We start from the raw sequence: 12,865 nt of genomic DNA, 5'->3' as shown, positions 1-12,865 counted from the left end.
ACATAATACTAAAACATAACTTAATCTAATATATTCATACTAAATATAATATAAAAATTTAATTTAATTCTGCCTCTCAATTTCCGTCTCCCGAACTGAGTCTCTCAGCTTTCCTCTCCCTCCCAAACGCAGTTTCTCTAAATTATTACTCAAATAGAAATACCTTCGAAAATAAAATAAAAAGGTAGAAAGTAAAATCAGAAAAAGTTGTCAACGGTGATCGAGGATTGTCCGAAACGGGATACCACGTTGTCTGTCTAGTTGGCGTTATACACTGCACGTCTTCACTTATCGCCGCGGGAACTTGTAACAACCATCAGATTCAATCAGTCAATGGAAGGATCCAATCGTAGCGACGGGGTACACCAAAGCGTTGAGTGGATGCGATATCACACAAGCAAACACACCCGACATGATCTATGGACAGTTGCAAACAGAGTTGTTGGGCCCACTTCTATCGCTTTTTGCACCGTCCCATGTATCATTACTCCCACTCCGTTCATCACCATTCACCGCTGTAAAGTTCATTTCAAAAATTACATGAAAAAATTATTTAAATTACTAGTCACGTAAAATTATTTTTATATAAAAATAATAAATACAATATAGACGTATGCTATATTAAATAATTCTATTAAATATAATAGACCATTTAATAATTTTTAATTATTATTTTCTACTGTGTAATACTATAATGTTTTATGTTTATATTTGTGGGCTGGTACTGGGGCTTTTGCTTTTTCTTTTCCTTTTTTCTTTTTCTTTTTCCCATATATATTTGTGTTACTTGAATGTAATGAATAAATTGTGACAAGATGGTATATATGTAAAAAAGAAAAGAAAGGAATGAACATTTAATTTTTTCTAATGTAAGAATTTGTATAATCTGATTTGGATTATACTGAATTTCTTAGTAAAAGTGTTTGGTGCTATCTCTTGAAATGTTGAGAATATCAATGCCTTTTATATGTATTCAATTTAATAAAACTATAGACCATGTAGAGACACTCCTAATTAAAGATATTGTCTTCATCCTTCTAATAATGTAATAAGAAATTAGTTATTCATGGATTCGTTTTCGTTTCCTCATATGTTAAATAATGAAAACTTGCTTTAAATTCATATACATTCAATGTACCAAAAAAGCAAAGAAAGAAATTATGGAATATGGAATATACAGCCATATAGGCAAACTAGAACCGATTAATTTGTGAAAATATTTTTATCTTTTGTCTTTTCTTAAAACAGTTATTTTTATATTTTAAGAAATATGATTAATTTGTTAAAATATGTTTTTAAGCGTAAAAAACAATAAAAATATATTTAGTTAGTCTATTTCTAAAATGTAGTTTTAGTGTTAATTTAAAAGAATAAAATATATTTTATGAAATGTATTAATTTAATAAATATCAGACATAAAATAAATGCAGTTGTAAATATGTGTGAATATTTAACCCAATAATAATTACAAATTTTATGAGAGAATCAACATATTTTGTTACGAAATTAGATGCACGTATAAAATTATTTTATATTTATGTTAAATTAAAATTAAATTCATAAGAGAACTGAAAATATCGTTTCTAATTTTGTAATTTTTAGAGATATTTTCATTAAAAATATTTATACAATATTCAACCAGATAATTTTTTTTGTTTATTTTTACTTTTATAAAAGTGAAAATAAAAATGACCAAATTATTTAGACTTTAAAGTCTTTAAATAAAACGATTCATATTTAAATTTAGAGAAAAATGCTGGAATACTTGAATTAAATATCTAAATGCAATATTTTATATTTAAAAATTTGAACTGTTATAAAAAAAAATAAGATTCACTCTTAAATACTTCATGCAAACACATACATTCTAAGAAAAGGATATAAGTGCCAGCTATTTCCAACAATAAATGTGGCCCGTGGATGAGATATTCGAAACAGACGGCCAAGATTACGCGACATGGAATTTGATGTTCATTTCAAACTCATTTCATTTGCCAGAGACTCATTTCCTCTTTTTGAAAACCATATATAAGGGCGGGTACTACCCTTTAACTTTGTGAGAGAATCACGCATAAGCCTTTTTTATTTTTCTCTCTCTCTCACACTTGTTTCATCGTTTTCAATCCAAACACAAACACATACATTCCCCATTTAACCTTAATTCTTGTGTTTTATTCTTCCTAGGTGAGTTCATTTAGTACTTTTTTCCCCTTTCAATTACAAACATAATTTCATTTTATTTTTCTTGTTCGCTTGTTGTGATGTATTATTAATCCATGCACTGGTTGGTTACTTAGTGTCATAGTAGTTTTCATGATCAGGGACATAATTTGGTTAATCTTTTTCATAGTGTCTTATTTTCTGCAAATTTGGTGTCTTTTTGCAGCAATCAATAAGCAAAAATGGCAGATGCTGAGGATATTCAACCCCTTGTTTGTGATAATGGAACTGGCATGGTCAAGGTATGTATGGATCAAGCTTGAGCCTTTTTCAAATCATAAATTTTACCATTTTGTCTTGTTAATCTGGATTATCATGTATTGGGAAAAGGCTTTATTGTTATTGTTGTTGTAATATTTCATATATTTAGTATAAGTTAAGATGATAGTGTTACCAAGATTACTCAAACCATGCAATTAAGGGTATATAGCATAATCTGGTGACTGGTATGTAGTCTTGAGATGTCTGAGATTTGTGTTGGTAGGCTGGTTTTGCTGGTGATGATGCTCCAAGAGCTGTGTTCCCTAGCATTGTTGGTCGTCCGCGCCACACGGGTGTGATGGTTGGGATGGGACAAAAGGATGCATATGTTGGTGATGAGGCTCAATCCAAGAGAGGTATCTTGACTCTCAAATACCCAATTGAGCACGGAATTGTGAGCAACTGGGATGACATGGAGAAGATCTGGCATCACACCTTCTACAACGAGCTTCGTGTGGCTCCTGAAGAGCACCCTGTGCTGCTCACTGAAGCACCCCTCAACCCAAAGGCCAATCGTGAGAAGATGACACAAATCATGTTTGAGACCTTCAACACTCCTGCTATGTATGTTGCCATCCAGGCCGTTCTCTCCCTTTATGCCAGTGGCCGTACAACCGGTAATCAATCTTCAGTGTCGAATTTCCTCTGTTTAGTATCAGTATATGATGATGATGCATGTTTAGATCTTCTTAAAATCTGTTATTTTGATACTTCCGCACAGAATTTATGGGACATGAACATGAGTATGCATATTGTTGTGGTCTTAGTTTTTGTTATAGCCTTATAGGGAGGTATGTTTGAAGATGTCAGTTCAAACTTTATGTTTATTTTATAATGAGTGAAGGGATTGTTTCTTGAATGATGTATGTGATTTGAAGGATTAGCTTTCTCTTTAATGGTAATAAGGTATGTGTTGGCATTGAAATGGATTTGATGTTGTTTTGTTCTGTTTTATGCAGGTATTGTCTTGGACTCTGGAGATGGTGTCAGTCACACAGTTCCTATCTACGAAGGTTATGCTCTTCCACATGCAATCTTGCGTTTGGATCTTGCAGGGCGTGATCTCACCGATGCCTTGATGAAGATCTTGACTGAGCGTGGATACTCTTTCACAACATCAGCTGAGCGTGAAATTGTGAGAGACATGAAGGAGAAGCTAGCTTATATTGCTCTTGATTATGAGCAAGAGCTAGAAACTGCGAAGACTAGCTCAGCTGTTGAGAAGAGCTATGAGCTACCAGATGGACAGGTTATCACAATAGGAGCTGAAAGATTCCGATGCCCTGAAGTTCTCTTCCAGCCATCCATGATTGGGATGGAATCTCCTGGAATCCATGAAACCACATATAATTCGATCATGAAGTGTGATGTTGATATTAGGAAGGATCTCTATGGTAACATTGTCTTGAGTGGTGGTTCCACTATGTTCCCAGGCATTGCTGACAGGATGAGCAAGGAGATTACAGCATTGGCACCGAGTAGCATGAAAATTAAGGTTGTAGCACCACCAGAGAGGAAGTACAGTGTTTGGATTGGAGGCTCCATTTTGGCATCCCTTAGCACATTCCAACAGGTAAAAATAATGCATCACCATAGTTACATAGAGCAAATCATTCAATAGACTTTGTTTCAAGAAAACCATACAACTAACAGAATACTTAGAGATCAAGAGAATCAGAGTTATAAAGAATGTTTTATGTTTTATATTTTCCTTGTGCTTTTGGGGCATAATTCCATGTCATCCTTTCTGAATATTTTTTATATTTCAATTTTCCTTTTCCATTTGCAGATGTGGATTGCAAAGGCAGAATACGATGAATCCGGGCCATCAATCGTTCACAGAAAATGTTTCTAAATCATGGAGAGCAAGAGGTGGAGGTGGACCAGTCGAACTGCAATATATATACTTTGTACTAAAGAAATATCATCAAGTGGTTGAGGAACTTTTTTATTTTCTATTCTCTACCATTTTCTTTTTATCATCTTCTTTCTTTTGAGTTTCCTTTTCTTTATATGTTGGGATAAAGAGCATGATGGCTAGTAAGACATGTAACATTCAATATTTTCCCTCTCCATTTTGTGTAGAAGAGCTGTGTATTGTTACTTGTTTGGTTTGGTTGAATCAACAATTCTTTATATAAGGTATTCTGATTAACCTAGTGTGATGTGCTTGATTTATTATTCTCTGCAAGGAAAGAAGCCCATTGTTAATTCTTGTCCAATCTTTTTAGCTCTATCATATCCTACCAACATAACATGCCAATTTCACATCAAAATTATTACTTGTGTGTTCCACTTCCACCAGAGTTTTAAAATTATGCTGGTGTACAATGTATATGGCAGTGCCTGCAATAATTAAGCCTCCATAAACTATGCTGTTTCTCTAATCAACAGCAGCAACGACCAAATATTTTTGCATTCAGAGGGTCCATCCTTTTCAATCAATGCTTATCTCTTCTCAATTAATGTCTATCCTTTTCAATCAATGTCGGGGAAAAAAACATCTTAAATGAAAATCTTGTTGCAAAGTGGGAACTGGTAAAGAGGGAGGAAGAGATCATAAGATGTACTGCTTAACTCACACATGATGCAATCACTGGTTCAAGTTATGTTTTAGAAGAAAATGATTCTTCCAAACCCCTGCACTAGAAAGAGTGACTGAGACGTGACTTTATCTTTTACTTTACACTAAATCCATGGACCATGAACAAAAGAGTACTAGGAAATAGGAACTGTGTACAGAGCAATTATTGTAGTACTTGTACCATTTAAGAAGATACTATATATACTGTTTGTTGGCACCTTGTTTGTTGCATTTCCACAAGATCTTTTGGATGAGTGTGCTTGTTGAGTATTTCAAAGTGGACACCAAACCTAGGTAATCAATGCTCATTTTGTTTTGGATTCTTCATTGGGGCCTATGATGCTTTAACATGCCTTTTACTTTACAGCATGTTATTTTTAACCTTTTAGTCCAAATCTATGCACTTGAAACTTGAGAATTGAGTGGTTGGTGTATGTATTACTGTGACTATTTTTATTTTAAATTTCTTCTTCTGGTTGAACCTTGAACCAAAGAAAAAGAACTTTATTTTTTGGAGTGAAAAAGAGTTATACAATTCAAGACAAAGCAAAATATAACAGTCCAATAGGCAGCAGAACAAACCTAATTTGCTGTGCACAATTCTACAACTAAGATACTTCACAAATTTAATCTGTTTTGATGCCCTTGTCTTCTTATAAGAATTATTTTCTTAAATTTTAGCCTCTTGTCTCAACCTAAAATTATTTATATTTTTTGTTGAAAAAAAAGAGAGACGGCAAGGAGACACGTTCAATATAATTGTGTATGGAAGGGAAAGTCACATAAAGTCTTAAACACATGTTGGCACTTGGCTTCTGAAATGGCCTTTTCTGAATTATTGCATTCCATTATTCAGTTTATCATTGCTTTTCTTCTTTTAGAGAAAATGAAAAAGGTTGTAATAATTCATTTTGATCTCAATAATTTCATTTGTTCTGAGCTATTAGGAGGTTTAGGACTTGTGTGCATCATGATGACACTAGAGATTTGAGGTTTCTATCACATTGCATGCAAGTTCACTTTCAATTCCACACTAGAAAATCTAATCATGTTTTAACCTTGAACTTGATAAGGCACAAAACATGCTCTATTTTTTCTATGGCAAGACAAGAAACTGGAGCAGAGAAGGGAATGGAATGGATGAAAGAATAAACTTTATTAAGCTAAGATGAAAGAATAGAACAGAACAAGTAACAAGAAAACAACATGAATAAAGTGAATTAAACTAACAGTGCAATCAATATACATATATAACATAGGATGGCCTAAACAATGTCATTGATCAAACGCTTATGGCGATGATAGTGCTTCTCGATGAAAACTCTGGAAGCTCCTTGCACAGTTGTGCGCCATGTCTGCAACATTGAATGGTTAGTAGTCTAATTTGTTAGTGTTGATTGTTGAAGCTTCAATTTTAGGACAAAGAGTGACTAACCTTTTGAATGGTTCCCAAGAGTGACCTGTTCCTGATATCTCTAGCCCGGAGTGGGCGGAGCAACGCCGTCCTGCGGTTGACACCGGGAGGCAGAAGTGATCTCCTCTCGACCAAAGCGGCAGCACTGCCGGAAGGGCTGTCACAGTGATCATCCCTCCGGAATCCCCTGGGCTTCTTGAGGCTAATGGTGAGACTCAAGTGTTTCTTGCGGGTTGTTTCCTCTGAACCCAGCTCAGCAAACTTCCTAAGAAGCTCATCGGAAGATTTCTTGGTGACGCGTTGAACCTTAGCATCAGCATCAGCAGTAGCAGTGTCCATCAGAATTAGAATTGAAAATGGAGTGTGTTGTGTAGAATCAAAAGAAAAAGTTGATGGTTTTATGTGGAAGGGATTATGGACCGTTGTGGGAATGGAAAAAGGGAAGACAGGTAACACAATGATTAATATTAAGTGAATGAATAATGGAAGAGAGGAGAGGGCAAGTGAAAACTAGCCGTTGGGGGTTTAGGCTGAGATCTAAATCTAAATTCTAATAAAGGGCTTCATTTTACAGTTGCTGCTGTTTCTCTGTGCTTGCCATGTGAGACGGTACAATACAAAAACCTCTACTTGCAATTGCGCGCCTCTACGATTTCAGTGCTCTCATTCTCCCATGTGTCACGGGACTCATTCTAGGAAAACATGTTTCAGATTCTTATTTTATTCCTTCCTTTTCGGGTGTGTCAATCACAAAACTTTTTACATTTATACTTCCAACCAAGGTTGGTAAGTTAAAGTTGCATGATTACACAAGCTTGCATCAACGGTTTCTCCAAATATGAAATATCCACCAAAATATTTTATACAATTCAGCATAAACCAATAATAATAAATATTTTCTCTAGTTCTGCATGGTGAAAGATGTTTGAGTCGTGTACCTCCCCCTTTTATTGCTAATCTACTACTGTAAAACGATTCATCAAGTGGCAGGACTATGTCATGGTCTGGGAAAAAACCTAGGGACTAGAGCAAAATTTAAATATTTCAAGAATTTTTTTGTCAAAATAAAATGCCCGCATACGGACTATGTTACAACGAGAAAATTAGATAATTAGAAAAAAAAAATACACAAACAGGTCAATATATTATACTAGGATATACAAAAATTATGATACACCCAAGAAACGGAGGAAGAAAGCCCTCATCAACTTTAAGCCTTAATTTTCAGGTCTTCGATCCATCTTGAAGATACAGACAGATGGCAGGCATTCAACAAATTTCCCATAACCTGAATTATACAAGACAAGAAACTTTTATTATCATTCCTAAGATGTAAACGCATATTTCTAGGAACCTTAAAACACAAAGAAGCTCTTAGAAAGTAAGACTATTAACTAATACTAGTGGCAGGAAAACTTATGCATAGAAGTGAATAAGGATGAATTTGGCAATACACTACAAATTTTAAGTAAAGCTCAGCTTCTGGTCATGACACAATGCTATTTTGTCTCGAGGATATCAAGTTTGAGCCGGAACAGAATACTACAACAATAATGATTACTGGATTTACAATTCAGCTCAAATGCAGACAAGAGTATCCCCAAAAAACAGATGTCAACTACAGAACAGTTGCCTGTTTTTAAAGAGAGAAATCATAATTCACTCTGTAAAATGTAGGTATATTTACTTACCACAACTTCAGTCTACATTCTTATGAGCTGAATTGAGTTCCAAAACTGAGAGCATGGCATTCAAGATCCCTCAAATTTACCTGGAAAAATGAGGAAGATTTCAACATAACCTTTTTTTATATTCTTTACATAAAACCTTTACGTATATATATTAGAGGAACAAAATAAAATTCATTTCATGTGCTTCTTTTATGATGGAACTTTAAAATTGCTTCATTAAATAATAAAAGGGAGAAAAGCATGTGGAAAGATAACATATGTTATTTTTAAGAACCACATTTCCAGTTCATTATCAATTTGACATCATGTCAAAGGTTACTTTAACTATTACATTGTCAAGACAGCAAATGTCTTCTCAAGCACAAAAGACAAGTTATTAATGTGCTTATGGAAGCAACATAAGTATGAAAAAGCCATCTTTAAGAGTAGTGTAAAAACTGAGCTCACCACAACTGCAACGCCAGATTCACTGAATTTCGGGACGCTTATGAGTCTCACAAACTGCCCTTCAGATCCTGCAATCAACATGAAAGCTAATGAGTGTCAGAAAGGGGCAAGATATAGTAAAAGCAAATCATAGAACATTTATTTCTGCACCATAGATCTAGAATAAAAATACCCTTTATGACACGAGATTCATATTTATCCTGATTGCCAACAAAGTACACATGAGGACAGCTCTCAATGAAGAAGGGATCACTATCAGTATAAGGATAGCATCCTGGAAGACAGCAATAAACATCAAAATGTTAACTTCATTTGGAATTTTTAACTCTAGTTTTCTTCAGAAATAGCATGTGAAATATGATTGCCAAAGGTTCAACCTTCCAGAAATGTTTATATTACAGTTGCATTGAAGTACACATTATGCATACCTAGAGTATTAGGTGCTGTAGGTGCTAAATGCCTCCACCTTAGTGTCCTTTCCATGAATTCAAGTTTATCTTTTGCATCAGAATACTTCTCAAGATCATCTACATTCTGACCTGACGTGCCAAGAAACCTAAAAGAAATGCCACATCATGTTAAATGTATTGTAGATAGTAGATTCAGAGTCAAAGACAGTAATAGGTTTGTGATTTTATAGCCTACTCACCTGATATTATCAATCTCAAAAGAATGAGGATTTGTACAAGATCTAAAGGTGTTATAAGCTGCCGAACCAGGAAAAAGGCATCTATGCAATGGCTGAAAGTAAAACTCTTAGTAATACAGCCAAACAACACCTAACATATTATATAAACATAAAGCATATTTATCTTGAAAGAAAACATGAAAACCTGCTGTGGTAATGAGAAATTAGCAGGGTCGTTGGGTCCTGGCATGATATCCAAAGGCAAACCAGCTGCAATCTAAACAAACATAAGTAAAACTTAGCAATTTTCATTTGGGATAACAATGACTACGATATAAGAATCAAAATAATAAAAATGAAACCTGATTCAATAAAATATCCAGTTCCTTTATTGGTTCAGCAATCCTTGAGAGGTCCTTTGAAGCCAAATTCTGCAAATATTAAAGAAAATACCTCAACAAATTCAGCAATTGGAGCAGTCTACAGCACCCATATGTCAACACCAACAGGAAAAAAAAAATAAAGGGGGAAAATAAAGCATGAGATGTTTTGACTTATATTGTGTATGATGTTTGAACTTGGAAAGGAAGAAGACATCATCACAGGAAACCAAAAGTAGAAAACAAACGGATTCATGAAAATGTTAACAACAGCTGAGATATCAGAGTTATGAGTCTTTATTATTATAAATTTTATAACCATTAAAGTGTTAAACAGCAAACATTGTACAATTGTACTACAAATGTTTGTAACTGTAATATTCTTTTCCCTAGTAGTAAATGCACAGAAGTAGGGAACGATTCTGCTATAACAACAATACCTGTCCATTAACAAGTCCACGTGGTATGCCAATAGAATTTCCAGCAATGACAACATGAACAATTTGAGATGCAATACTTTGCTCCTGTTCAATTGTCATTTTGACAGGTTAAAACTTTGAATGTTGCATGATTATCAGCATGAGAGTTCTGGGAGAAGAATCAGGTAAACCTTTTCATCTCCTAAATGCCCTGTAATATGATCAATGAAAAGCTGAAGCTGAAGAGGATTAGAATCACTGCTCCCCACATTTAATCCAGACACAAGAACAATGTATTTGTCTTCCCCTGTTGAATCCAAAATAGAATGAAATTTCAAATTGTTAATAATCAAAATTGAAGAAATGAGCACTAAAGATGCACAGTAAGTGTAAAGAATGGCAAGGCTGTTATTGATCATCAGCATCTTAACAAAAGCAAGAATGTGAAGCATAAGCAAGCAGCAAATTATCATTATGACAACAGATGACTTGTTAAGGTTTAATAATGCAATAGGCAAGTTGAGAAGTCAGTGTCTTAAACTTGCAGCAAATGTTAAATCTTGCACCAAAAGAAAGCAGACCATGTTAAGAGAATTGAAGTAGAAAGGCATCTATGGTTGTGACTATGATTGATAAGTGTAAAGCATCTATGCTGGAAAAACAAACAAAAAGGCAACTCAAACAGCAATTCTCACAGGAGTGGGATGCTAGTCCATGTAGATCCAATTCATCAATCTTAATGCAAAATTAAAGCCTACCATATGAGGGTAAGATCCAGAATAATAATAGTTGAAAAAGAAAAACACATGCACATAAACAGAGACACATATTCTAGGCATGTGCTTCACTCGATTAGAACCACCGTACATGTAAAAGATAGAGAAGTAATACTTGATTTAAGAGGGAATTCTATCTGTGGTGGTAGGCCAGCTTCTAGGACTTCCAAAACCGAAAAATCACCTGCCCCCGTTTCCTTTCCATGTAAGGCAACCACAATTCCTGTAACAGATGATGTTAGTACAATATCATCATCTGCCAAAAAGAATAATTTGTATGGCAGGCAAGTCGCATTACTAAAAAAACGGATATCATAAGTGGCCAAAAATTTAGCTTGGATCTCAAAGCATAGGAAAAATGAAACAAAGCCAATAGCATAACAACGAATGTGCTAGTGTTTCAGTAGTTGAATCACCATCCTACCATACCCGATTAAGATAATCTGTTTATAATTACATACCTGTTACAAACACAGAAGGCGATATGAGATCCCCGCCAAGCTTAACTCTCCCGCTTTCATCCTCCAACACTAGATAATCATCGTCGTGCATGAAGTTATGAGGCCTAACAAGTGGAACCGCAGATCTCTGTATATAAATTGCCATTGAAGCACATCATTGTCAATTTGCATACACAGAAAGTATAAAATTCACACAAAAATCAAATAAAAAAATACAATTTTTCCCCCTAAGACAAGAAGTTAAAAATAAAAATCCCCCTACCTCCTTAGAATACTCATCAAGTATGCAAGGTTTGAGCTTCATGTGTTTATAGAGGGTTCCAACAATGACACACTCTTTTCCCTGTTCCAATCCCAACACAGTGCACACTGCACCAAACAAAGCATGAACTAAATGAGACCTAAACCAAATAAAAAAAAAAAAACAAACAAACAAACAAACAAAAACCCTAATTTGTTAGCAAGGGTTACGAACCAGGGGTTTGGGGTTTCCATTGGGAGACGAGGGAATACAAGAGAGTGCGCATCAAGTGAAGCCGAGCGAAGTATATCTGGCTGTATTGCTGCCCCCTGTAAGTCTCCTTCCCAATTTCGAACGCTTCATCCTTAAACCCAAATCCAAATTCAAATTAAGCTCAGAGAAACTCGAGTACTGAAGAAAAGAGAACAAAGAGAAGAGAGAAGAGAAGTGAACCAAGGAGGCATAGGAGCATTGCAATCTGCAGAGGCTGTTCTTCTCAGAGTCCATTCCCATGGCAATGGCGGGAAAAGAGTTCGCGCACTCTCAAATTCGAATCGACTCAGCTGCCGGCACTACTCTGAAGGAACCAGGGAGAAGTGGAACTCAATATAAACACCGATCGCTACATTCCTTATTTATTATTGATTCTGGTTTGAATTTCAAAGGGGATGTAGCTCAAATGGTAGAGCGCTCGCTTTGCATGCGAGAGGCACGGGGTTCGATCCCCCGCATCTCCAGTTCGATGTTATTATAGACGGGTTATAGTACTATTACGAATAATACTATCAGTTTTTTAATCACATAGAGATAAATTTTAATTCTATCTTTTAATAATATCAATTTTTTTATTATATATAGTATTTAATTATTTTTTAATCGTATCTAAATAAATTTTATTTTAAATATTTATTTTTTTATAATTTTTAAAAATTTTGATACAATAAAGACAAAAAGTATAATTTATATTTTATTGTATATATATTATTTTTTTCTGCAAGTTTATATACTAGTCATTCTACAAATATTTCATGATAACTAAAAATCTTTAAGAGTAAAATTATAAAAAAATAATTTATTTAAAATAAAAGTAATGTGATTAAGTGTAATTTACTTATATGTGATTAAAAAATAATTGAATACTATGTATAGTAAAAAAATTGATGTTATTGAAGGATAAAATTAAAATTACATATAATCACATTACTTTCATTTTAAATAAATTTATTTTTTTATAATTTTAAAGAATTTTGATACACTAGAGACAAAAGATATAATTTATATTTTATTATATTATTTATATTTTTTTATACAAGTTTATATACTAGTCATTTTATAAATATTGA

At 34.1% G+C, this 12,865-nt stretch overlaps 3 protein-coding genes and 1 non-coding gene across 5 annotated transcripts; 2 read left to right on the top strand and 2 right to left on the bottom strand.

The window, feature by feature from the left end:
- The first annotated feature begins 2,062 nt into the window (after positions 1–2,062).
- On the top strand, positions 2,063–4,636 carry LOC107492890 (actin-3). Its single transcript, XM_016113951.3, has 5 exons — positions 2,063–2,184; positions 2,387–2,462; positions 2,705–3,098; positions 3,441–4,054; positions 4,271–4,636. Exons 2-5 carry the CDS (start codon positions 2,403–2,405, stop codon positions 4,334–4,336), a joined length of 1,134 nt encoding a protein of 377 aa, XP_015969437.1. The 5' UTR covers positions 2,063–2,184; positions 2,387–2,402; the 3' UTR covers positions 4,337–4,636.
- Positions 4,637–6,199: 1,563 nt separating this feature from the next.
- On the bottom strand, positions 6,200–7,021 carry LOC107492894 (uncharacterized). Its single transcript, XM_016113956.3, has 2 exons — positions 6,501–7,021; positions 6,200–6,420 (listed from the first exon to the last, which is right to left on the bottom strand). Exons 1-2 carry the CDS (start codon positions 6,816–6,818, stop codon positions 6,331–6,333), a joined length of 408 nt encoding a protein of 135 aa, XP_015969442.1. The 5' UTR covers positions 6,819–7,021; the 3' UTR covers positions 6,200–6,330.
- A 382-nt stretch (positions 7,022–7,403) lies between these two features.
- On the bottom strand, positions 7,404–12,101 carry LOC107492891 (DNA polymerase delta small subunit). 2 transcript variants are annotated; one of them, XM_016113954.3, is made up of 15 exons: positions 11,976–12,101; positions 11,757–11,886; positions 11,544–11,650; positions 11,282–11,408; positions 10,936–11,043; positions 10,236–10,351; positions 10,066–10,149; positions 9,608–9,676; positions 9,451–9,522; positions 9,267–9,358; positions 9,046–9,173; positions 8,790–8,891; positions 8,618–8,685; positions 8,171–8,250; positions 7,404–7,767 (listed from the first exon to the last, which is right to left on the bottom strand). In XM_016113954.3, the coding sequence occupies exons 1-14, from the start codon at positions 12,033–12,035 to the stop codon at positions 8,191–8,193; spliced, it is 1,323 nt and encodes a 440-aa protein (XP_015969440.1). In that variant the 5' UTR covers positions 12,036–12,101; the 3' UTR covers positions 7,404–7,767; positions 8,171–8,190. The 2 variants fall into 2 exon arrangements, with proteins under 2 accessions (XP_015969440.1, XP_052118538.1); XM_052262578.1 differs by having other exon boundaries at positions 8,167–8,250; positions 11,976–12,096.
- An 85-nt stretch (positions 12,102–12,186) lies between these two features.
- TRNAA-UGC (transfer RNA alanine (anticodon UGC)) lies at positions 12,187–12,259 on the top strand. The gene has a single exon. It is a non-coding gene; the product is annotated as a tRNA-Ala (tRNA).
- The last annotated feature ends 606 nt before the right edge of the window (positions 12,260–12,865 follow it).

The sequence above is a fragment of the Arachis duranensis genome, chromosome 6, assembly GCF_000817695.3.
Source record: "Arachis duranensis cultivar V14167 chromosome 6, aradu.V14167.gnm2.J7QH, whole genome shotgun sequence".
NCBI lineage: Eukaryota > Viridiplantae > Streptophyta > Magnoliopsida > Fabales > Fabaceae > Arachis > Arachis duranensis.
This window is presented reverse-complemented; position numbering and strand designations above follow the sequence as displayed.